At 44.2% G+C, this 27,041-nt stretch overlaps 1 protein-coding gene across 1 annotated transcript in view; it reads right to left on the bottom strand.

Annotated features, from left to right (window-relative positions):
- Positions 1-27,041, bottom strand: part of LOC142243644 (pituitary adenylate cyclase-activating polypeptide type I receptor-like) — a 275,726-nt gene that overhangs the window by 171,325 nt on the left and 77,360 nt on the right. Inside the window, 1 exon segment of the mRNA XM_075315754.1 lies at positions 10,480-10,646. Coding sequence (XP_075171869.1) covers positions 10,480-10,530 — 51 coding nt within the window. The 5' untranslated portion in view covers positions 10,531-10,646.

Here is a 27,041-nt window from a genome sequence, read left to right on the forward strand (position 1 = left end):
CAGCTTGAAGCTCTTTCCCGTCCTAGGGTCCTGTACCCCGTTGGTGCGTAGTTCCGGGAGTACTCCACCGGCAACCACCTCTCCTGGGTACCAGATCACCGTTAACCCGAGTCCGGATGCTGCTCAGTCCCACCCTCCACCTTCACACGACTAAATGGTGCTTTACACACTTCGACATCGCTAGCGATGTCACGAGCGATAGCACCCGCCCCCTTGTTCGTGCGATATGTGGTGATCGCTGCCGTAGCGAACAATATCGCTAAGGCAGCGTCACACGCACATACCTGTTCAGCGACGTCGCTGTTGCTGCCGAACAATCCTTCCTTCAAGGGGGAGGTACGTTCGGCGTCACAGCGACGTCACTGCGGCATCACTGAGCGGCCGCGCCCGATAGCAGAGGAGGGGTGGAAATCAGCGGCCGGAACATGCCGCCCACCTCCTTCCTTCCTCATTGCTGGTAGACACAAGTAGGATGATGATCGTCGTTCCTGCGGTGTCGCACACAGCGATGTGTGGTGCCACAGGAACGACGAACAACCAGCGGCATGCAACGATATTATGAAAAGGAGCGACATGTCAATGATCAACGATTTTTGACGTTTTTGCGATCGTTGATCGTCACTCCTTTTAGTCACACACAACGATATCGCTAAAGACGCCGGATGTGCGTCACGAACACCGTGACCCCGACGATATATCGTTACCGATATCGTTGTGTGTAAAGTACTCTTTAGACTGACTTCTACCGACTACTCTCCACAGTCTGCCCCTTCCATCCGGTCAACTAGTGGACTGGAGTGGCTCCACCTCTAGGCGGCCATCCATTGGTCCCACCCTAGCTGGGTACCATTGTATGGGGCATTGTTGGGGAAACTGGGATTACCCAGGTTCTTGGTGTTACCGGCACTCGGGTTCTGGGTCCCTAAGGGGGTAGGCCCTGCATCCTGGTGGGGATGCAGGACCTTGTAGCACCCTGATGGCTTCAGGGGCGATACACGTACTCTTGTGGTGCCAAAAGTTGAGTTTACGTCAAACTTTATATTTTTGTAATTTTGGGGTTTTTTAGGGTTCTGTCATGTTTGGGCAAGGGAATGCAAAACAGAAGGCCCAATGGGGATGGAAAGGGTAGGAAGGCCTTAGTGGTAGGGAGAGACGAGACAGGTGACCTCCTGACACTAACCTGCCGCAGACATCCCACCACTTTTCACCAATCTGTCATGAAACCGCACCTCGCAGCCCCACCCTGACATCTCTAATACGTCAGATCCTCGCGATACAACCTCATCATTTACGCCAACAAGTGACACAGGGAGGCACGGAAGGGACATAGCGTGCATCGTTCAACCTCCGGTGCAACACCCCACTCGCTCACGACCCTGACAGGTCAACCCTTTTCACTAGCCCCAGTGAAACAGGGCCCTGAGAGACGGGTAGTCTGCCACCATTTCCTTGCTAGATATAAACCTGGTCCGTTAACAGGATTATATCTGGCCAGTAACCAGCCCAGGTAGCCTGTAATCCTAAACCGAGCTCACAGACATGGGGTTCATTGATTGAGAGAAAAGAACAACCCAGGATTACATTATATATTTATTCGCCTTAAGGGCACATTAGATAAAAGGATATATACACAAGAGATTTACAGATATTATGGTCAGAAATCCAGATGCAAGTAGGATATAGATGCAAGCAGATTTACATATGAATCAGTTACCTTTTCTTTGTTTGGCACAGGTAAGGCACTATGGAGCCAAATGGTTTCCTTGGGACTCCCCACACGGTTACTAAACGTGACCTCTCTGAGAAGAACCCCCTCCAAAATGTCCGCTTTGGTTTTTAATAACCCACGCACCTCCCACCTGGTGACCTATGACAAGGCTGGACATGGGATGTGCCTTCAGGTTCCAGAGAATTATGAAATGGCAGCTTTCCTCATATCTCTGCCTCTGAGCGTCCCACGCGGAAGAAGATATTACCATCATGTTTTCTATTATGATTTTATCTATCCATAGCTAGGAAACATGATGTGTTTTTTGTCTTCCCTCGGCTAGTTATTCATTATGGGCTGATATGCACATCCCACAATTAAGACAAATCCTGAGGCCTAAAATATGCCTGCGGTATTTGTGGGAGCTACACACACCCCAATTTTGTAACTTTTATGCGGGAGCCTGTCTGTCTGAGGTCCCCTTTCAAGCTTCTCTGAAATTAGCAATCTCACCCACCCACTTCCCTAGCTGAATTACTTTTGTCACCAGGGGGTTTTGCTGTAGTCAGGGCTTTTTCCTTTCTATGATTAACTTTGTCTCCTTACCATTTGTTCCAGAATGGAGGTATTGGATTTCTATCCTAAATAGAGTTACCAGGTCAGGATGTGGAAATATGTGTATGACTGGCAGGTGACCATACCATATACCATATACCTCACACCTGTGTCTGAGCCCAGAGCCCCCTAACATCCCTATGGTCCTGCTGCCCAATGCCATCACGTGCCCAGACCCTAGCTGTCCCTCTACTCACCCTGAGTAATGCAAAGGCCGGTGAGTGCACTAGACTCCACCACTGCAATAGTCAAACACAAAGGAAGGAAGAAAGACAGGGGAACAAGACAAAAAGCTATATAACAACACCAAAGTTACAGCCAAACACCAGAGCTGCAAACGTCAGGACTCCATCAGCTTCCAGAGACCTCCTTCCTCCACCGGAGGTCAGTTCAGTGCAAAACACAACAAGACCACTCTATACTCCACCTATACCCTGGCTTAAACATGCTCAGCCCTGCGTCTTGAAATCATTCAGTGGCAGTGCAGTATGGATTTTGTTATGCAGGACCCTCCATATTCCTTATTAATGGGACCACCATAAATCATGCAATGCTGGCCTGTACTAAGGATAGACCATCAGTGAAAAATCCTCAAAAACCCTTTTTAAAGTGGTACTGTTGTATTGATGGCCTGTCCATAGGAGAGGAGAGGCCTTCAATATCTATGTGTGGGGGGTTGACAAGCGGCACAACCCCCCCACGGATGGACCAGCCGTTACCGGCTCAGACAGTGGCGGCCAGATGTTGCCGATTTGAATGGCGGAGCTGCTGTGTTTCTGTAGCATCCGATCCATAAAATACAGCTGAACCCCAAATATTAACGAGTGCCTATAGGCTGCCATAATAAAAAAAAAATATAAAAGTCTAAATCGACCCCACCTTTTTTTTTTACTAAAATATAAAAAATTTAAAAACAATTTTTTTATTGTCACATCAAAGTTTGATCTCTGAAAATAAAAAATTAAAACACCAGAAACTTGTTATTTGGTCGCTACATTACACTTTGCCTGAAAAAGTGATCGAAACATCGCATGGACGGAAAATAAGCTCCACTGATGGATAAAAAAATAAGAAAATAGGGAAACAAACCATTTTTTTTATACAAAATGTCAAAAAAAATGTAACCACTAAAAGTAAAAAAAAGTTATAGGTTTGGTCTCAAAATAATGGTCCTGATCTGGAGAATTCTGCAACTTTTACTACACAAGGAACACTATAGAAAACAAAAAACAACCCTCCAAAAATAGAAGAATTATAAGGCGTTTTTAATCACTAAATTTGGAATTTTTGCTCCATTTTTTGCTACATTAAGTGAATTTTGCAAAGTGACTGGTGTTGATTAAAACTTCAACTCGTCTCACAAAAAAAACCCCGTCATATGGATGAGATGAACCTAAAAAAAGAGAAAAGTTGACACTTGGAAGAAGGAGAGGAAAACATGAAGGGAGAAAATATAAATTGTCCGGGCCAGTAAGAGGATAAAAGATATAAGCAGTGGTGTAACTAGAGTTTGATGGGCCCCGGTGCAAAATTCGGACCTGGGCCCTCCCCCGCCGCGTACCCCTCAGGGTACAGGATAATTACGCTGACATTTGGAACTTTCCCTCAGCACCCAGTCTTCCCATACTCCGATATCCTGATATAATATCCAATATTATAATGCATCTCATAGTCCTCCAGATATTATAATACACTCCCCATACTCCTCCATATATTATAATACACTCCCCATACTCCTCCATATAGTATAATACACTCCCCATAGTCCTCCATATAGTATAATACACTCCCCATAGTCCTCCATATAGTATAATACACTCCCCATAGTCCTCCATATAGTATAATACACTCCCCATAGTCCTCCATATAGTATAATACACTCCCCATAGTCCTCCATATAGTATAATACACTCCCCATAGTCCTCCATATAGTATAATACACTCCCCATAGTCCTCCATATAGTATAATACACTCCCCATAGTCCTCCATATAGTATAATACACTCCCCATAGTCCTCCATATAGTATAATACACTCCCCATACTCCTCCATATATTATAATATACTCCCCATAGTCCTCCATATAGTATAATACACTCCCCATAGTCCTCCATATAGTATAATACACTCCCCATAGTCCTCCATATAGTATAATACACTCCCCATAGTCCTCCATACAGTATAATACACTCCCCATAGTCCTCCATATAGTATAATACACCCCCATAGTCCTCCATATAGTATAATACACTCCCCATAGTCCTCCATATAGTATAATACACTCCCCATAGTCCTCCATATAGTATAATACACTCCCCATAGTCCCCCATATAGTATAATGCACTCCCCATAGTCCTCAATATAGTATAATGCACTCCCCATAGTCCTCCATATAGTATAATACACTCCGCATAGTCCTCCATATATTATAATACACTCCCCATAGTCCTCCAGATGTTATAATACACTCCCCATAGTCCTCCAGATATTATAATACACTCCCCATAGTCCTCCATATAGTATAATACACTCCCCATAGTCCTCCATATAGTATAATGCACTCCCCATAGTCCTCCATATAGTATAATACACTCCCAATAGTCCTCCAGATGTTATAATACACTCCTCATAGTCCTCCATATAGTATAATGCACTCCCCATAGTCCTCCAGATATTATAATACACTCCTCATAGTCCTCCATATAGTATAATGCACACCCCATTGTCCTCCGTATAGCATACTACACTCCCCATAGTCCTCCAGATATTATAATGCACCCCCATAGTCCTCCATATAGTATAATATACTCCCCATAGGCCTCAATGTATTATAATGCACCCCCATAATATTCCTCCATATAGTATAATGCAGCCCCCATATAGTATTATGCAGCCCCTATATACCATTAAGCAGTCTCCATGTAGTAGCATACAGCCCCCATATCGTTTAATGCAGCCTCCTCGTTCCCCCCCCGCTGCTCTGGTTTCCTCAGTGTGTCCGCTGTTCTGCCGCTCTGCACATCTCAGTACAGCAGGCGCACAGTAGTGATGTCATCGCGCTACACTGTGCTGACACATCAGAGCACAGACACAGCGGGAGAATGATGAGAGAGGGGCCGCGCCGCTCACTCTCTCATCATTGCTTTCAATAATATCAGCATCTGTGATACAACTGAAAGTGCAATCTTCGAGGGGGGAGGGGGTGGTGCCAGCGCTGGCTGACGTCCTTGAACGTCTTGAACCCCCGGACCCGGTCGCAATGGCGACTCCTGTGACCGCGATCGTTCCGCCCTTGGATATTAGTTATATCCAGGATAAGTTCTTAAGCAAAATAATTTAAAAAAAAAAAACGAGCCAAGGATACAAAGGAATAAACAATTCAAAATGTTGCAATGTGAAAAACTGTGAAACTGCTTCATCCATGGGGTCTAACAGAACGGCGCCCTTAAGGGGACAAAAAAAGTAACACAGTTTTACGTTTTTTTTTAGTGGGGGAAGAGGAGAATTTCTTGCTCTTTCGACTTTTTAGTGTGCTTGACAATATCTTGTGTCGTGATGGCGGGCCGAGTAGCATTATGTATGAAAAATTAGCACATAGGTGTACAAATATCTTCACTGACGTGATAGGTTTGTTTTTTTATTGTTTTTATTAGTTCACATTCCTTCACATTCCAGTGTTGGAATCCGATGTGTTCAAGACACACAAACACCGCCGACACAAACGAGAATCCGAGTTGCCAAAACTAGCGGGCTTCTAAAAGTTTATTTTATGAGTTTGACAATGGTGGAATATGGGGGGTTGTGTATAATTTTGTGTAGGTTTGTATCTTAGACGTGGTGCTCTGTCCATTCTGTGTGTTCCTTGTGTGTACATTGTCTTGTTTGCAGGTTAATCACCCCCTGAAGTGCTTTTGTCCCAAATCTGGGGGAGGGGAGCCTGGGATCCACCTAAACTCTCTGCTTACCTGGGGAGATTATTCATTCTGGCTGAGAAAGGCAAGAGAGAAGGAACAAGATTGTCCATTAACCCCTTCACCCCCGGCCTATTTTCACCTTCCTGACCGGATCAATTTTTGCAATTCTGAGCAGTGTCACTTTATGAGGTTATAACTCTGGAGCTTCAATGGATCTCGGTGATTCTGAGAATGATTTTTTTGTGACAAATTGTAATTCATAACAGTAGTAAATTTAAGTCATGATTTTTTGTGTTTATTTCTGAAAATATAGAAAAAAATAATAAATTTTGCAATTTTTCAAATTTTGTATTTTTATACCTTTAAACCAGAGTTATGTTACACAACAGTTACTAAATACCATTTCCCACATTTCTTCTTTACACCAGGTAATTTTTGAAACATTTTTTTTTTTGTTTTTGGAAGTTAGAAGGGGTCAAAGTTCATCAGCAATTTCTCATTTTTCCAAAAAAATTTACAAACCGATTTTTTTTTTAGGGACCACATCACATTTGAAGTGGCTTTGAGGAGCCTACGTGACAGAAAATACCCAAAAGTGGCACCATTCGAAAACTGCACCCCTCACACTGCTCAAAACCACATCCAAAAAGTTTATTAACCTTTCAGGTGATTCACAGGACCTAAAGCAATGTGGAAGGAAAAAAATGAAAAATTTACTTTTTCCAACAAAAATGTTTCTTTACTCCATATTTTGCATTTTCAGAAGGATAACAAGAGAAAGTGCACCTTAAAATGTGTTGTGCAATTTCTCCTGAGTACGCTGATACCTCATATGTGGTGAAAATTTACTGTTTGGGTGCACAGCAGGGTTTGAAAGGAAAGGAGCACCATTTGAATTTTAGAGCACAAAATTGTCTGGAACAGATAACATTCTGTCACCTTTGGAAAGTCCCTGATATGCCTAAACAGTGGAGCTCCCCCACAAGAGACCCCATTTAGGAAACTAGACCCCTCAAGGAATTTATCTAGATGTTTAGTGAGCACCTTGAACCCGTGAGCTGTGAAAATGAAAAAATACATTTTTACCACAAAAATGTTGCTTTAACCCCAAATTTTTCATTTTCACAAGGGTAACAGCAAAAAAATGCAGCATACAATTTGTCATGTAACTTCTCTTGAGTATTCTAATACTCCATCTGTGGTAGAAATCTACTGTTTGGGTGCATGGCAGGGCTCGAAAGGGAAGGAGCGCCATTTAACTTTTTGAAAGCAAAATTGGCTGGAACTGTTAGTGGATGCCATGTTGGGTTTGGAGAACCCCTGAGGTACCTAAACAGTGGAGCTCCCCACAAGTGACCCCATTTTGGAAACTAGAACCCTCAAGGAATTTACCTAGATGTTTGGTGACCACCTTGAACCCCTAGATGCTTTACAGAATTTTATAACATTGAGCCGGGAAAATGAAAAATAACATTTTTGCGACAAACATGCTGCTTTAACCCCAAATTTTTCATTTTCACAAAAATGCACCATACAATTTGTTGTGTAATTTCTCCTGAGTACACCAATACTCCATATGTGGTAGAAATCTACTGTTTGGGTGCATGGCAGGGCTCGGAAGGGAAGGAGCGCCATTTGACCTTTTTGAATGCAAAATTGTCTGGAATCATTAGCAGACGGATGCCATGTCAGGTTTCAAGACCCCATGATGTGCCTAAACAGAGGAGCTCCCCCACAAGTGACCCCAGGACGTACAAACTAACAGGAAGGCACTTACTAACAGAGGCAACTACCTGAGTGTTCTATCCGGCGTCGGCTCATATTGGTCATTGACCACTCCTGTTAGCGATTCAGCTGCTCCATGTCAAAACAGCAGCTCTTCTTCTAGGTGCTCAGTAGTAGGGATGGCTGCCTGCGTCATGTTGATTGACAACCAACTACCCATAGTTAAGCAGAGGGGAGGCAGCTGTCAATCAGCAAGATACTTAACTGCTACCTGCCTGTTAGTTCCTAGACCCAGAGTGAAAAATGTGATGGCTCTCCAGGCAGCTCAACTTTCTTATTGCAGGGAGTATGGATGGATACCGGGGGGGTCTTCACTATCCAGGATGGTCAATTAAAAATCATTTAAGCTGCAGAAAACAGGTTTCCATCTTACAATCAGAATGTATCTCAGATATCATTTATTAGTGTTTATTAAAATTACCAGTCCCTGCAAAAAAGTATCGGGACTCAGGAGAGCTGCTATTTTGACGTGTGACTTCCACCAAGTGGGGGGTTATGGTCGATCCGCCAACAGAGACCTATCAGTCCATAAAGTGTATTTTGTTGATATCCTGCCATATTTAGGACTTGCAGTAAAACAACATTTCCTATCCGTAAATGATATGATTCTGCTGATCCTATCCTCTGATGATAATTAATGAGATGAGACTGCTGAGCCTGCCCTCTACTGATTATGAGAAGACTCTGCTGATCCTACCCTCTAAGACCAGTTTTACACATCTTTGTTTCTTCGTCCGTACTGTGACCAGGATACTGAAACTGGCCACGGGTCTCCTGAGCTGCACTTAGTAGCCTCATAAATGCCTATTATTATTATTTATTATTATTTATTATTATAGCGCCATCAATTCCATGGCGCTTTACTATGCTGCAGAGTTCAGTTCAGGTGACTCGTGGCCAGTCTGTGACCATAGTCCAAGTATGGACCATGAAACACTGAGGTGGGAAACCAGCCTAAAATTAATGGAATGGCTCTGCTGACTCCACCTTCTAAAACAATGAGATGATCCGGCTGACCCAACTAATAAGAAGAAAAAGAATGAGATGCCTCTGCTGACCCTACCTACAAATAATAATTTAACTCTGCTGCTCCTACCCACCACTAAAAACAATTATCAGGTGACCCAGCTTATCCTTTCCACTAATAATATCAATAATGAGATGACTCTGCTGACCCTGTAACTAATAATATCAATAATGAGATGACTCTGCTGACCCTCCCACTAATAATAACAATAATGAGATGACTCTGCTGACCCTCCCACTAATAATAACAATAATGAGATGACTCTGCTGATCCTACCTACTAATAACAATAATGAGATGACTCGGCTGACCCTACCTACAAATAATAACAATAAGATGACTCTGCTGCTCCTACCACCAATAATAACAATTATCAGGTGACCCAGCTTATCCTTTCCACTAATAATATCAATAATGAGATGACTCTGCTGACCCTCCCACTAATAATAACAATAATGAGATGACTCGGCTGACCCTACCTACAAATAATAACAATAAGATGACTCTGCTGCTCCTACCACCAATAATAACAATTATCAGATGACCCAGCTTATCCTTTCCACTAATAATGAGATGACTCTGCTGACCCTACCCACTAATAATAACAATAATGAGATGACTCTGCTGATCCTACCTACTAACAATTACTATAATGAGTTTGACTCTGCTGACCCTATTCACTAATAATAACAACAATAAAGAGATAACTCTGCTGACCCTATTCACTAATAATAACAATAAAGAGATGACTCTGCTGACCCTACCTACCAATAATGACATAATGACAATAATGAGATGACTCTGCTGACACTACCCATTGATAATAACAATAAAGAGTTAACTGTGCTGACGGACCCTAGCCACTAATAATAATAAAGAAATAACTCTGCTTACCCTAGCCACTAATAACAACAATAATAAGATGACTCTGCTGACCCTACCCATTAATAATAAAAAAATAATGAAATTACTCTGTTGATCCTACCTACTAATCATGACAATAAGATGACTCTGCTGACCCTATCCACTGATAATAACAATAATGAGATGACTCTGCTGACCCTACCCATTAATAATAACAATAACGAGATGACTCTGCTGACCCTACCCACTGGTAATAACAATAAAGAGATAATTCTGCTGACCCTACCTACTGATAATAATAATAATAATAATAATAATGAGATAACTCTGCTGACCCTACCCACTGATAATAACAATGATGAGAAGGCCCAGCTGATCCTACCCACTAATAATAAAAATAATGCGATGACTCTGCTGACGCTAGCCAGTAATAATAACAATAATGCGATGACTCTGCTGATCCTACCTACTAATAATAACAATAAAGAGATGACTCTGCTAACCGTGTCACAGCCTACACAACAAAGCTGGAAATCTGTAGAAGCAAAGCGAGAGCGCGGCACCTACCAGTGAGGAAGCCACGGTGAGCAGCAAGTACAGTCTGACAATCATCTCCATGTTTATCTCGTGTGAAGATTTGCCTTGAGATTTTCCGTTCTGTTCTCAGTAAATAATAAAAAGAAGAAATAAAAAAAAATCTGCTTGACAAAAGCTTCAGAGTTTGGTCCGGGGCTCTGCAACAAACAGAAGAAAGAAAAGCGTAAGAAGAAATGGTGTGAAAATTACATCAACACAATAGCGGCTCTGCCTGGGAAATGACAGGGAAATTGAACTATAGAAAATTGAGAATTTTTTTCTTCTTTTCGAAAAACCCGTTGAAGCAGAAGTGTTTGTGAAGGACACGGCATAAAAGCTCCGACTATGGAGATAATGTATTGGCGGCACAGACTGCTTCCCTACATTGCTGAACCCACAATCTCCACCCTCCGCCAACACCGACATCATCTATATTCACAAGTAACAAAAAAACCTCTCAGAGACCAGTCCTACCAAAAACCTGCCAACATTTATATATATATATATATATATATATATATATATATAGTATATCACAAAAGTGAGTACACCCCTCACATTATTGTCATTGTCACTTAGGGGTGTACTCACTTGTGATATACTGTGTATGTATACAGTGGGGAAAATAAGTATTTGATCCTCTGCTGATTTTGCAGTTTTCCACCAACACAGAATGGAGGGGTCTGTGATTTCTATCGTAGGTAACTTCACCTGAGACAGAATAAAAATATCCAGAGAATTGTATGATTTATAAATAATTAATTTGCATTTTATGGCATGAAATAAGTATTTGATCTTCTGCTGATTTTGCAGTTTTCCCACCTACAGAGAATAGAGAGGGCTGTGATTTCTATTGTAGGTAACTTCACCTGTGACAGAATAAAAATATCCCGAGAATCCCATTGTAGGATTTATAAATCATTAATTTGCATTTTATTGCATGAAATAAGTATTTGATACAATAGAAAAACAGAACTTAATATTTGGTAGAAACCTTTGTTTGCAGTTACAGAGGTCACATGTTTCCGGTAGATCTTGACCAGGTTTGCACACACTGCAACAGGGGTTTCGGCGATTCCTCCATACAGATCTTCTCCAGATCTTTCAGGTCACTCCTCCATACAGATCTTCTCCAGCTCTTTCAGGTCACTCCCCCATACAGATCTTCTCCAGATCTTTCAGGTCACTCCCCCATACAGATCTTCTCCAGATCTTTCAGGTCACTCCCCCATACAGATCTTCTCCAGATCTTTCAGGTCACTCCTCCATACAGATCTTCTCCAGATCTTTCAGGTCACTCCTCCATACAGATCTTCTCCAGATCTTTCAGTTCACTCTTCCATACAGATCTTCTCCAGATCTTTCAGGTCACTCCTCCATACAGATCTTCTCCAGATCTTTCAGGTCACTCCCCCATACAGATCTTCTCCAGATCTTTCAGGTCACTCCTCCATACAGCTCTTCTCCAGATCTTTCAGGTCACTCCTCCATACAGCTCTTCTCCAGATCTTTCAGGTCACTCCTCCATACAGATCTTCTCCAGATCTTTCAGGTCACTCCTCCATACAGCTCTTCTCCAGATCTTTCAGGTCACTCCTCCATACAGATCTTCTCCAGATCTTTCAGGTCACTCCCCCATACAGATCTTCTCCAGATCTTTCAGGTCACTCCTCCATACAGCTCTTCTCCAGATCTTTCAGGTCACTCCTCCATACAGATCTTCTCCAGATCTTTCAGGTCACTCCCCCATACAGATCTTCTCCAGATCTTTCAGGTCACTCCTCCATACAGCTCTTCTCCAGATCTTTCAGGTCACTCCCCCATACAGATCTTCTCCAGATCTTTCAGGTCACTCCTCCATACAGATCTTCTCCAGATCTTTCAGGTCACTCCCCCATACAGATCTTCTCCAGAATCTTTCAGGTCACTCCTCCATACACATCTTCTCCAGATCTTTCAGGTCACTCCTCCATACAGATCTTCTCCAGATCTTTCAAGTCACTCCTCCGTACAAATCTTCTCCAGATCTTTCAGGTGACTCCTCGATATAGATCTTCTCCAGATCTTTCAGGTCACTCCTCCATACACATCTTCTCCAGATCTTTCAGGTCGCTCCACCATACAGATCTTCTCCAGATCTTTCAGGTCACTCCTCCATACAGATCTTCTCCAGATCTTTCAGGTCACTCTTTCGTACAGATCTTCTCCAGATCTTTCATGTCACTCCCCCATACAGATCTTCTCCAGATCTTTCAGGTCACTCCCCCATACAGATCTTCTCCAGATCTTTCAGGTCACTCCTCCATACAGATCTTCTCCAGATCTTTCAGGTCACTCCTCCATACAGATCTTCTCCAGATCTTTCAGGTCACTCTTTCGTACAGATCTTCTCCAGATCTTTCATGTCACTCCCCCATACAGATCTTCTTCAGATCTTTCAGGTCACTCCCCCATACAGATCTTCTCCAGATCTTTCAGATCACTCCTCCATACAGATCTTCTCCAGATCTTTCAGGTCACTCCTCCATACAGATCTTCTCCAGATCTTTCAGGTCACTCCCCCATACAGATCTTCTCCAGATCTTTCAGGTCACTCCTCCATACAGATCTTCTCCAGATCTTTCAGGTCACTCCTCCATACAGATCTTCTCCAGATCTTTCAGGTCACTCCCCCATACAGATCTTCTCCAGATCTTTCAGGTGACTCCTCCATACAGATCTTCTCCAGATCTTTCAGGTGACTCCTCCATACATATCTTCTCCAGATCTTTCAGGTCACTCCCCCATACAGATCTTCTCCAGATCTTTCAGGTGACTCCTCCATACAGATCGTCTTCTTGGGTTTGTACTAATCCTTCTCCTTCCTCCAAATACGGCGAGTGGAGTTGATAACAAAAAGTTCTATCTTGGTCTCATCTGACCACATGTCCTTCTCTCACACCTCCCCTGGATCATCCAGATAGTCATTGGTGAACTTCAAACACTGGACATGTGCTGGCGTAAGCAGGGAGACCTTGCGTACCCTGCAGGATTTTAATCCATGGCGGTGTAGTGTGTACTAACTGTAATCTTTAAGGCAGTGGTCCCAGCTCTCTTCAGGTCATTGACCAGGTTCTCCCGTGTAGTTCTGGGCTGATTTCTGACCTTTCTCAGAATCATCCTTTCCCCACGAGGCGAGACCTTGCACAGAACACAGTCTCACCCTTCTGCTGTCTCTCCAAGGAATAGAGTCTTTGTGACTTCGGGGTTTCAAGGGCCAACTATTCCAGTCCATCAGCACCTCGCCTTTGGTGGGCACCCACTGAGAAAAGATAGCGGTAAGCTTAGGAAGCAGTTCTGTGAACCTTCAGCTGGAACCGATGCTCTGGAGCTGAAATTCTGTAGAATATCCAAAGTGAAGACGTCCTGTGTTTCCTCAGTTAGAATTAAAGCTCTTTAGCTGAGATTATGTAGAATCCTTTTTTAAGTGAAGCCGTTCAGTGATTCCCTTAGCTGAAACCAAAACGCCTCAGCTGGAGTCATGTAGAGTCTAATCCTTGTGACAGAAGCAAGACCCTTTTATACCACTCAGTTCTCTTACTTCTCTTACAGGATTGGTGGAGATCGCTGCTTTCTCATTGGTTACAAGTTCAATCCGACTGCATAAGATTCATCTGAACTATGCAGTCAGAGAGACTGAGGAAATATGCATTTACAGACAATAGGGCTCCAATCAGTCTGGGAAGAGACAATGGTTAACTTCGCTTGATTTAACAAAACAATAGGACCCATACATCTGGCCTAATTAAGAACAGTTCAGCCCCACACAAGAGGCCAGATGCTGAGTTGACTCAAAGGTAACATAGAGGTAGATGCATTACTGTAACACTCTACTACGAAGGACAAAAGGAAAAAAGGGTAGGATAAGGGGGGCACAGGGGACCCCAAGCCGATAATAATGGACACGGGGGCAAAAATGTTTTTACTTTGAGAGTTATAATTTGTATATCTAAGTGTGGACACCTGTCGGATATGGCGCCATTTCAGTTCTTTTGTCCAAAAGCCAAATCCGCCTAGTTCTCCATTCCGCATCCCCAAATAATGTTTAATCCTTAATTACCAAATCCAGAACCTAGCGATGATGAATTCCCCATCTGACGGCATAATCTCCCGCCTGGTGATAAGCTGAAGTACGCGCACATCTGCAGCAACAATCCTATAATTGACCACCGGCTGAAATAAACTGATGGTTAATTACTATAAAATCAGGACTGAAGATGTGAAGTGTTTAATTACCGTGGAGCGGGATCTGAATCCTCCGATGCTTCATGTCAGGAGGTGGCACAGCGCCCGGGGTGGGGGGGGGAGGGTGGAGGGGATAAACAATACTGTCATAGGCATGAATAATCCGTAACGATAGTCACCGGATCTTATGTGTCTCATAATGATGGAAAATAGATAAAAATCCACTAGTAAAACTCATTAAAAGTTTTACTTGCAATACCGGACTTGACCACACGGAGTGCTGTTGCAAGAAAATATCCTGAGGGGGGCGCATATAGTACAATCTTGTATCTCTGCCCCTAGCGCCTGTAATATCCCATTGCTTGCAATACCAGACACATCCTCTACACAAGTGTGGCGCTGTTTTTGGAAAAAAAAAATAAGCATGCATGTTTTTTTTAATTCTGGGGAGGGAGGAGGGAGCACTCACTGACTGCACAGATATTTTTGCACACATTAATGCTATTTTCTTTCTATTATGAATTGATCCATTTTTTTTCCTTTCAGCCTTGGACAGGAGCGGATATTCATTCCGCTACAGTGTAATGTGTCGCCCGTGTAACCTCGGCGGATTTTAACAAAACAAACATTGGCATAAAATGGAAGGGAGTGGAGGAAAATATTTCTTTAACCTGCTAATTTTTTTTCGGCATTTACATTCTGACACAAATTTATAGAACCTGGAATGTACAGAGTTGTGAAAACGGCAAATTGTAAAGACTCCCAGGTTGCCCGGTTAAGGGTCCCAATCCATAAGCCAGAGATCAGCTACAAGGATCGTCTCAATCGCTGGAGGACCCCGGATGGTTAAACAATACACAGACAGCCAGGGGATTTAACTGAACACTATGTAATACCTCAATTCTCCTGCGGGGGAGCTGCAGAGGAATTGGACACCTGCAGAAGAGTTTTTCCATAGATTCCAGTGTAAAGGCCCCCTTCACACGCCCGTGTTTCCAGTATGTTTTCAAGCACTATGTTGATGTTCCCGCACATATGTCCATGTGATCCACACGGAATCATGTCTGTTTTTTCACCGTTAGCAAAGATGACAAGGGCCAAGGTGTCCATTAAAAACACACACGGCACACGGATGACATCCATATAACATAATTAGAATTAAATGTATTCTAGAAAGTAAAGATTTTTATGTGTTAAAGATGTGCAATGAATGATGGACAGATTTTATAGGTATTAACCAATAAATTATTAAAAGAAAAAAATGGCATGGGGTCCCCCCTATTCTTGATAACCAGTGAAGGTAAAGTAGACAGCTGGCGGCTGGTGTTCTCAGGCTGGGGAAGTCCATGGTTATTTGGCCCCTCCCAGCCTAAATATAGCAGCCTGCAGCTGCCCTGAAATTGGCACATCCATTAGATGCTCTAATTCTGGTGCTTTACCTGGCTCATCCCGATTGTCCTGGTGCCGTGGAAATCAAGTAATACATGGGGTGTCTGCTGTGTAATGTCAGTCAGGTCCAGGGGTAGTAATGGAGACGGGTCTATAAGACACCCCCATTACAGACCCAGTAATCCAACTAAAAGACACACACCTAATAAAAAATTATTTCAATAATCCGTCACTAAAATGTTCCCTCATTTACCATTTTATTAAAAAAAACCATGCAACTCATAATCCAAAAGGGATATCTGAAAAAATATCTGAAAAACAAACCTCTGCATGAGACTCGACACCTCTGAAGAGCAATGACATCAGTAATGTTACCACTTATCAGAGGCACTGGGTCTCATGCAGCGCAGCATGACCCAGAGTGACCGGTGACTCTGTGACCTTGAGCAGTGTGTAACATTACTGATGTCACCGCTCTTCTGAGGCGCCGGGTCTCATGAAGCTCAATGTGACTTGCAATTGCCTGTAAGCAAAGTATCACATAGCTGACATCGACCCCCAAAAACATTACCCTGATATTTCCACCGCACCAGGGCAATTGGGAAGAGCTGGCAAAGGGCCAGAATTAGAGCATCTATTGGATGTTCCATTTCTAGGGCAGTCGTGGGCTGCTATTTTTAAGATGCGAAGGGCCAAATAATTATGGGACTCCACAGCCTGATAATACCAGCCCACAGCTGTCTGCTTTACCTTTGCTGGTTATAAAAAAAAGGGGGGATGCCACGATGTTTTTTTCTTTTAGTTATTTATTCATTTAGTTAATAGCTGTAAATTCTATCGCTCTTCTAGCTATCTATCTTTTCAGCTCTTTAACACATAAAAAAAAATAATTTTAGTGTCATGCATTTTTTTCCAGTATGTGTAACACAAATGTCACACGAATGGCACACAGACGGCACATGGATGATAAACACCTAGGCACAAATGTCAAAACGGAAAGTGTCACACGTGCTTTTTTTCAAACCTATGTGTGAAGAGGGCCTAAGGGACACTTTACACACAGCGATATCGATATCGCTAGCGAGCGTACCCGCCCCCCCGTCGGTTGTGCATCACGGGCAAATCGCTGACTGTCGCGCACAACATCGCTAGGACCTGTCACACTACTTACCTGCCTAGCGACGTCGCTGTGGCTGGCGAACCGCCTCCTTTCTAAGGGGGAGGTTCGTGCTGCGTCACAGCGACGTCACTAAGTGGCCGCCCAATAGAAGCGGAGGGGCGGAGATGAGCGGAGCGAACATCCCGCCCACCTCCTTCCTTCCTCATTGCGGGCAGTCGCAGGTAAGGTGAGGTTCCTCGTTCCTGTGGTGTCACACATAGCGATGTGTGCTGCCGCAGGAACGACCAACAACCTGCAACCTGCAACAGCAATGATAATCGGGAAAGGAACGACGCGTCAACGACCAACGATTAGGTGAGTAATTTTGATCGTTAACGGTCTTTCGTGCGTTTCACACGCAACGAAGTTGCTAACGAGGCCGGATGTGCGTCGCGAATTCCGTGACCCCAACGACATCTCGTTAGCCATGTCGTTGCGTGTAAAGCGGCCTTTACACTGAGAACCTCATGAGTAGGAAAAGCTGCTTGATCGGTCTATTCTCACAGGATCCCTTAAACATAATATTACTAATCGCCGATGCTAATGTAATATTCCCTCTACAGGTGGATGATAAGGAAAAAGAACAAACTGTGGACTTAGTAACAGTGGTATACCCGCTACAACGGTGACCAGGCCCATGGTCCGGGGGGGGGGGGGCAACTTAATTGTATTGCAGTGCAGAGAGTGTACTGCAATCACTGTACAGGCCGCTAGCCAATCAGAAGTCAGTAACTTATATCGGTAGGCACATAGCGGGCGGTGATTGACAGCATTGACACGCGCTGCCCGTTTCCCTGTGCTGGCTATAGAGATAGACGAGGATGCTGTGATGTAAGCAAGGACAGGTAAGAAGAATCATTTTTTAATATGTGCTGGAGGAGGGTAACAGGACAGAGGACACTATTATAACAAGAGCCCAGGATAGGGGACAATATTGTGGCGCCCTGGACTAGCCAGGTCGTCACAGGTAAGACATACACCCACCCCCAGACAGTTACTTTAGTCACACAAAAATCCTTGTTGCCTCCCCCCAGAGCTGATGTCCACACCAGGTGGGGTGGAGCCAAGCGGTTGGCCCCACCCACTAAGCCACTGAGGAGTTCACAGGCCTGGAGGCGGGAAAAGAAGTAGTTCAGTTTTGGAGGTTGAAGTGAGAGGAGTAAAGTGAAGGGTGTCTGGGTGTGTGGCCCAGGCACTGACAGCAAGGTTGGCAGATGGTGGTGGCCGTCTGCAGGAGTGGTGGATCAACGCGGAACCGTAGGACCGGGGTCGGGCGGTGGCCCGCCGGTACCGAACCGGGGTGCGAAGTGAAGCCAGCACACACAGGCAGGGCCTTCGGACCCCGACCAGGCTTGGAGCCGCCGACAAAGGTCAAATCCGATAGTGACCAGAACCCCAGGGGTTTCCTAACAACCAAAGACCCGTTAGAAGGCAACCGTCCGCACCGTGAGGATATACAGCTACCGCCACAGGCTAGAGATCCAAGGGCCAGCGCCTGTGGGCAAAACGGGCTCCTCCGGCATCCTTACACTGGGGAGCGAGCTACCGTTGGGAAGCCATCGGAGTCAACACAGTACACATAGGTGCAGGGAAAGACAGCCGCCATCACCTGTCCGGGGAGAGACACAGCAGCCGGCTGCGGGACCTATCCATCCAGCCGTTTGGTTTACCGGAGACTTTGTGACTTTCTGTCTGAGTGAGTACACCCGTGCCATCCGGCACCGCGCCATCCGGCACCGCGCCGCGCTGTCCCTGCAACCCTGCACCTCACCGACCCTGCCTCCCCGTCACACCACCGGGCCCCGGGACCACCAACCCCTACCCACCTAGTGGTAAAACAACATCCCAGCTGCTCCCTACCATCGCTCCCGGGATCCCCGTCACCAGCAGCGGTGGTGCCCATCTTCACCACAACCCGTGGGTGGCGTCACAGACTAAATCCCCCAAACAAACAATCCCCTTTTCACTCACGGGCGAGGAGCGCCGCTCGAGTCCCCGGATCCGGCCCACCGCTCGAGCCACCGAGCAGCAGCAGCAGCGCCGGACCCGAGCGTTGGCGAGCGCAGCGCCCCGCCACCCGCGACAATATTACTGGAAGCGCGCAGGTGTCACACTAGGTACAGCAAAGTACCAAGCAAATGGCAAAAGGGAAGGGAAAGCCTGTATCTAGGTAAGGGGGAGACTGACCCCTGACCAAGCCTACTGATGGCCCTGGCTTCCCTCACCACCCTAGATAGGTTTCGTACCTATGCGCCAAGCTGGATACCTGACCCTAGGCTGACCCCGATCTGGGCCCTAGGTAGGGAGCAGATAGGAAGAGCTCTTCATCAACCCCGCTAGTCACTAAAGGACACACAGTGATAACAAACATGGGAAAACCAACTTATCTCTAGTTGTCTCAGGTAGAGAAGCTGCAACAACCAGAAAGATTCTCCAGATGCATGCAAGCCGCCTGCTTGCACTGAAGACTTGATAAAGATGTATCAAATATCACCAGCACCGAGGAATAGGAAGTGACAGTATATATAGACAAGGAAAGTGCTGATGAACAGCAGCTGACAGGCTGAACAACGTCCCAGGGTCGTAAAAGGAAAGGTATAAAAATCAAGTAGGAATGATAGAAGGTCAGGGAGCAGTTTGTGCAGCCAAATGCTGTGACCTTCTATAGTCGGACACCACCGGACTGTCTGTCACCTGTAACACCAGGATGGGGTCATTATTATAGTAAGGGTCCAGGATGGGAGACATAATTTCAGCAGGACCCAGGATGAGGGACATTATTATAAGAAAGGGTCAGGATGGGGATATTATCATCTGAAAGAGTCAATGATGGAGGACATTATTACAGCAATGGTTCAGGATGGGGATGTTATCACTAGAAAGGGTCCACGATGGAAAACATTACTACAGAAAGGGCCCAGGATGGGGACATTATTATTGGAAAGGGTCCATGTTGGAGGACATTATTACACTAAGGCCCCAGGATGGAGATATTATCACTAGAAAAGATGAACTTTATTACCAGAAGGGCCCAGGATGGGGGGACATTATTACAGGAAGGGGCCAGGATGAAAGCAATTTTATAGGAAGGGACCAGGATGTGTGAGATTCTTACAGCAAGGCCCCAGAATAGCTGACATTATTCCAGGAAAGGGGCCACGATGGGTATATTATTACAGGGAGGGGCCAGGATGGTGCAAATTATTACGGAAGGGGCTAGCATGAAAACAATATTAGTGGAAGGGGACCAGGATGGAGGAATTTAATACAAGAAAGGGCCCAGGACAGATGCCTTTATTACAGGAAAGGGCCCAGGATGGGGGACATTATTACAGCAAGGGCCCAGGATAGGGCACATTATTACATGAAGGGGGCAGGATGGCGGACTTTATTACTGGAAGGGGCCAACATGTTAACAATATTACTGGAAGGGGACCAAGATGGAGGATATTAATACAGGAAAAGGCCCAGGACAAAGGCCTTTATTATAGGAAGGAGCCCAGGATGGGGTACAGTATTACAGTAAGTCCCCAGGATGGATATATTATCACTGGGAAGGGTCCAAAATGGGGGATATTAAAACAGCAAGGGCCTAGGATGGGGGACAGTATTAAAGCAAGACCCCAGGATGGGGATATTATCACTGGAAAGGGTCCATAATGGGGGACATTAAAACAGCAAGGGCCTAGGATGGGGGACAGTATTAAAGCAAGGCTGCACGATGGGGATATTATCACTGGAAAGGGTCCACGAAGGGGGACATTATTACAGCAAAGGCCCAGGATGGGGACATTATTACAAGAAAGGGTCCAGGACAGGCGATATTATTACAGGATGGGGGACATTATTACAGGACAGAGGACATTATTACATTTGTACATCAGACCACCATGCTGGTGAGGGCCCTGTTACAATTACAGTATGTACAGTACAAGTACTATAGTTACGCCACTGGTTAGTAAACGTTCTTCTCTATTTATTTTTGGGCTATTTCACGTATTGCAGCTCAGATAAACTGAAAAAAGAAAAACCCTTCCCAATACAACCACTGGGTGGGCACTTATAGCGTAAACATCTTCTGACAGAGTATCCAGAAATCATGTTGTGTCGCTCATTTTAGGATGTGTAAAACCAAGAGGAAAGGTAAGGAAGGACACAAGAAGTACTAACCTCGGCTGTATGGTGGGAGGGGGCTTTGCTGCAGGAGTTGGGTGGTCTTCTATTGTGTTATATTTTTTTTACCCATTATAACAAAAATATAAAACACGTCACCCCATAAAAAGCAACTACAGAAGTCACCAAATCTCAGTCCAGTTTATAAAGAGCAATGGCTTCCTGCCCTTTGATGTCCTTTGACCGAAAATCACAAAAACCGTAACGGAAAGTTTTATCTTAACTCGCCATGAAGTGCCCGTGATGGGACCTGCCGGTAATCAGTGCACTATTTACTCCAGGATATCGAATCACACTAACAGCCGTAGCCAACCGAGCTCTGTCCTGATAAACGATCTTCACGGTTGATGTCATTGTCTTCTCAAGTACGACATTAGCCGCTTCTGTTCCTCGTTAGGACAAGGAGCATTTCCTACGTCCTCGCGGACAACATTAGAGAATTGGATTTTTGGGATCATATCCAAATATGAATTACATTGTTACTCGACAAAGGACATTGATTATCGACTTTCTGGATTTGCCGATCAGATATGCTGGAAGGAGTTATGGTCGGAAGTCTGGGAGATGGTGCTGGACTGAAGTCAATGGGATCTAGGAAAACTAATGATAAAAGTCCTCACTTTGGGACTTCCATCTCATCGTCCACCATTAATGTGACCTTTCATAAATACATAGTGGTAACTTTTCATTCTCGGAAACGTTGGGAGTCCAAACCCCAATAACTTCACACTAGTGCCAACACAGAAGAAGCACCACAAGCTCATTAACAGGTCAGACATTAACTACAGTACTTCCAATAACTGGAAGAAGAAAGACAGTTGTCCTCCTTCTGGAAGAGAGCTCATTCGCATTCTATCCCATGGAGAAAAAACATAGTCTATACTTCAGCCAGATCTTGTATTCTCCGGTAAAGTCATGGTGGTCAATGGATGGTTGGCCAAGGGTCAACTATATCTGCCTTATGAAACATGCATCTGATTACTGGATTCTACCAAATGTAAATAAAAACAATAAAAGATTGTTACTTTAGTGTAAATACAGTGCCACATTTGTTCGTAGGTTATATGTGGTATTGCAGCTCAGCCTTATTCATTGGAAAACAACTGAGCTCCACTAAAAAAAGTTGTCTGGGATTTTTTAAAATTGGGGTAAATGTGAGAAGTATTATTCTATTTCTAACTCCTATTGCTCTAGTGCTGCCTCCCCCATTGTCCCTGTACAATCTGGACTCATGACATCATGTCTATTTTTTACTAAACCAATGCAGTCAATTACTAGGCTCAATGGTCACGTCATACATGGCGTCAGTAATGGTCATGTGATGTCGTAACTGCAGGGCGATGAGGGACTGTTGGAGCGGCAGGGGTTTGACAAGGTGACTGCTACATTTTCTTTTATTATTTTGGACTATATTCTTGTTTTTAACCCCAATTTTGAAAAACCCTGGATAACCCCAGTAATCACTTTTGGGGATATCATAACCCAGTTACATCATAATTCCAATATGTTGTTTCAGGTACTTAAAAATGCAAAAGGCTACAGAAATTTTATTTACCCCGAAAAGTTACAAAACAGAGCAGAACTCTCTTAAAAACAGTTCTGGATAAGCCCATTAACTTTTGGTGATATCATAAACCAGTTACCTCATAATTCCAATAAATTGTCTCAAGTGTTCAAAAATGCAGAAAGCTACAGAAACATTTTTCTCCCTAAAACGTTACACAAAGGAGCGGGTCTCTCTTAAAAATGGGATAACCCCATTAACTTTTGGTGATATCATAGTCCAGTTACATCATAATTCCAATATATTGTCTCAGGTGTTAAAAATGCAAAAAGCTACAGAAACTTTTTTTTCCCAAAAAAGTTACAATACGAAGCAGGTCTCTCTTAAAAACAGTTTTGGATAAGCCCATTAACTTTTGGCAATATCATAACCCAGTTACATTATAATTCCAATATGTTTTCTTGGGTGCTCAAAAATACAAAAAGCTTCAGAAACCTTTTTTTCCCCAAAAAGTTACACAAAGGAGCGGGTCTCACTTCAAAAGAGTTCTGGATAACCCCATTAACTTTTGGTCATATCATAACACAGTTACCTCATAATTCCAATAAATTGTCTCGGGTGCTCTAAAATGCAAAAAGTTACAGAAACTTTTTTCTCCCTAAAAAGTTACAAAACGGAGCGGGACTCTCTTAAAAACAGTTCTAATTACAGACATGTAAGGAAATTGTCAAAAATAACAAGTTTTACTTGATTACTCTACTGAGCAAGCACTAATGAGCACAATCCCACCATCTTTGCTTCAGCTAACCAATAATATCAGATGACCAAATTGATTAATTGGGCTAAGATACGGCACAAATGTTGCCGGCAGCAAAAAGATGATGACAAGGTCTTTTTTCCCCTAGTAGTCAGTGGATTCCTTACATTGATTGAAGTTTCTGGCCATTTTTTCATGTCGATGGACCCATGATTGGGTTGTTTCAAAATCTCTACTGTCTCCACTCTTCCAGCAGCTTTTTTAGCATTAATCCAATGTTGGTTTTGGCATCTACTGTAGCCTTTGGAGCCTTACATCAGACCTTTAGCGTAAGATGCCTTCAACATCGCCAAAGTCTCAAAGGGATGCCTCAGATTACAAGTCAGAAATGTCCTCCAAGAGCCAGAACCAAACCCACATTGACTTCTTTTGCCGAGGTTCTTCCAACATGATGCCCCTCTGAATCATAAAATGATGATGTCACGTAGGTCTACACGATCTGGTGGCATGAATGGGCCCCATGTATATGCACTAATAGCTGACGAGGTTGAGCCGATGCTGTGGCTGAAGGTTGTGGTTGATGGCTTCTAGCAGCTCGGAGGACCAGCTCTAGAGAAGATAGGAGAAGAAGCAATGGTTGTTGATAAACACTGGGGATGTTTTTGTGGTCATATCCACGTATGGTGAACACGGCCCCATATAGTGTAGAAAGGTGGAGGAGACTCCGGAGACGATTCACCGCCCCATTGTTACCCACACTAGTGGTTGCCACCAGAGACCATTAGCATTCTACACACGAGCCTCTCGTCTCCCGACAAGAAGTGTTTTGCCTCAGCGAGTGTGTATTTAATGAGAAGGAATTTCTCCTTGTGTGCGATTCTTCACCAGCAAGGAATCTAATTATGAGTTAACCAGCGCTCTGCTGGAAAATGACAGCGAGGGAAAGATAACATTGTGAAAGGGAAGAAGCTGGAGATGTCCTCGGTGACATTCAAGACGGTTGACGAAGCTGCGGTAACTTCATGAGGCAGATTCTGGTCACATACTGTATCACCAGCCGCAGAGATTAGGTGGCATGGAAAATAAGACAACGTGTGGATGAAAAAATATAAAAGATACAAAAAAAGAGATGATGGAACCATCAACATTCCCAGTAGGTAACCACAGATTGGAAACACAAGATGGAGGAGGGCCAAAAGGACTGGCAAAACCTTGTGTATCTCCATCCATGATGACAAAGGATGGGACAATAGATACTTCAATCATCCTTAGACTGGATCCTGGTTCTTGTTTCTCTTCTCTTTTTTTCATCCCGATAAGGGGCCCAACACACCAAAGATGTTGGGAGAACACTTTTATGGGCAACAGATATTACTCCGACCTGGAGATGGACCTGTCACGATGACTATAGGATAGCGGGGGACTGGAGCTCCTAAACTGTCCTTCAAACTAGGGAATACTCCTGATGGTGGAGATGTCTGAGTCTCCTTTCTGGCCCTACCCCTGACCAGTCCTGATCTGATTCCCCCTACCCCCAGGGAGGGACAGGACAGGAACGAGCTGAAACCCACAGATAAAGACAGACAAGAGAAAGCCAAAAACTCTGTCACACAGCACACACATAGCTAAAGTCAATAAGAGATTCAGGAGGTAATCAAGAGCAGGAAGGAAGTTGCAAAACAATAGGGGTAAACTCCACAACCGCACCAAACAATGAGCACAACATTTACCAGAGAGTCTGGGATACCACAACTCACAGACCAACAAAGTCAAACTATAGCTGGCATGGGTGGAAGGTTTCAACCAGCATAAATAGGAGGGGAGCAGATTTGATAGGCCTCCCGACAACATGCGATCAAAGGAGCAAGCAGACAGCAGAGATGAACTCTTCCTTATGAATCAGAACACAGCAGGTCGACGCCCGAGTCTGCCTGTGTTGATCCCAGACACCAGAGAAACCATTGGACGGAGTGTCAGAATCTGCAATCTGAACAAAGCCCGACGCCACCGTGTCAGTCGGTTAAGTGTGTGCACTTAAAAGGCTTTCTCATTTCTGGAGGGGGTAATTAATAGGGTTTTTCAGGTTTTGGACCACTGGAGGATCAGATAATGTCTTCACCTTGAAGACCCCACTTTTATCAGTGAGTAACAAGACTCCACCAGTCACTACTACATCCTGAATATCCACATAACTCAAGTCATAAAATATAGACCCTACGGGAAAGATGGACCCCAAAACAAAATCTGGGGGCCTGACCTACCATGCTTAATTTGTCATACTAAGGTCTTCTTATGTGTTAGAGTGGCCCAAAATTCCTCCTGCCCAATGAAGATACGGTAAATTAGGCTAACCTTATCCGAGGAAGGCGACCTCCGTGTCCCCTATAGAAGCTAAAAGATCGTCTCCTACATAATACCTATGGAACAGTTACTGGAATAGAGGAAAATCTGGTAATATACTCTAGTTACAGGGAGAAGGCCATGCAGACCCCCAATATTCATCAGGTTTGGAACATAATATCTCCAGAATATCTCAACATTTTCTCTACAAGCACCTGGTGTCCATTGTGTTTACTGCTCTTCACCAAAATCCTCTATAATAATGATGACCAATGTACATCCCTTCCTCTGAGAAGTGTGATCACCAGCACCTTCACCAGGTTTTTGCCACCTAATCTGAAACATAGGGGCAGAGACACTGATTCCAGCGATGTGTCACTTACTGGACTGCTTAGTGTAGTTTTGATCAAATCACAGTTTAATCAGCAGGATTTTATCATTACAGGACTACTTGGCATGCTGCAGGTAGTCCAGCATATTCATGAGCTCTGGATAACTGCTACATCTGCAGTAAAGAAAACATGGATTTTATTAAAATGACAGTAAACAGCTCAGTAAGTGACACATCACTGGAATCAGGGTCTCTGCCCCTACATCATGCTGCTTTCAGGTGGGGGAGTAAAAACCTGGTGACAGATTCCCTTTTTCGCACAGAGGACTGGGTCCAACAAATGCAATAAATGATCAACTCTGCATGATAAATGCTAACTTATAACACATAGATAATGGTGTGCAAACCTGGACTGTAAAGTTCCGGGTGCGTACCAGATACCTAGTGTCCATGCACAGACTCTGAACAATGACTTCCCAGGGATGTGTTACTGCATGGTTAGCTCACTCACATAATTAAAAAAAAAGGAATAAAGCAGGAGTGTTACTTACCGACCCTCCCCCGTGGCTGTGACACTACATCCGGGGCCGCTCATTACCTCTCATACATATTCACTGCTTCTCCCACCCACTGTCAGTCCCGGCATCTGTAATTGGTTGCAGTCAGACCACACACC

Source organism: Anomaloglossus baeobatrachus, chromosome 6 (genome assembly GCF_048569485.1).
Source record: "Anomaloglossus baeobatrachus isolate aAnoBae1 chromosome 6, aAnoBae1.hap1, whole genome shotgun sequence".
NCBI classification, from domain to species: Eukaryota; Metazoa; Chordata; class Amphibia; order Anura; family Aromobatidae; genus Anomaloglossus; species Anomaloglossus baeobatrachus.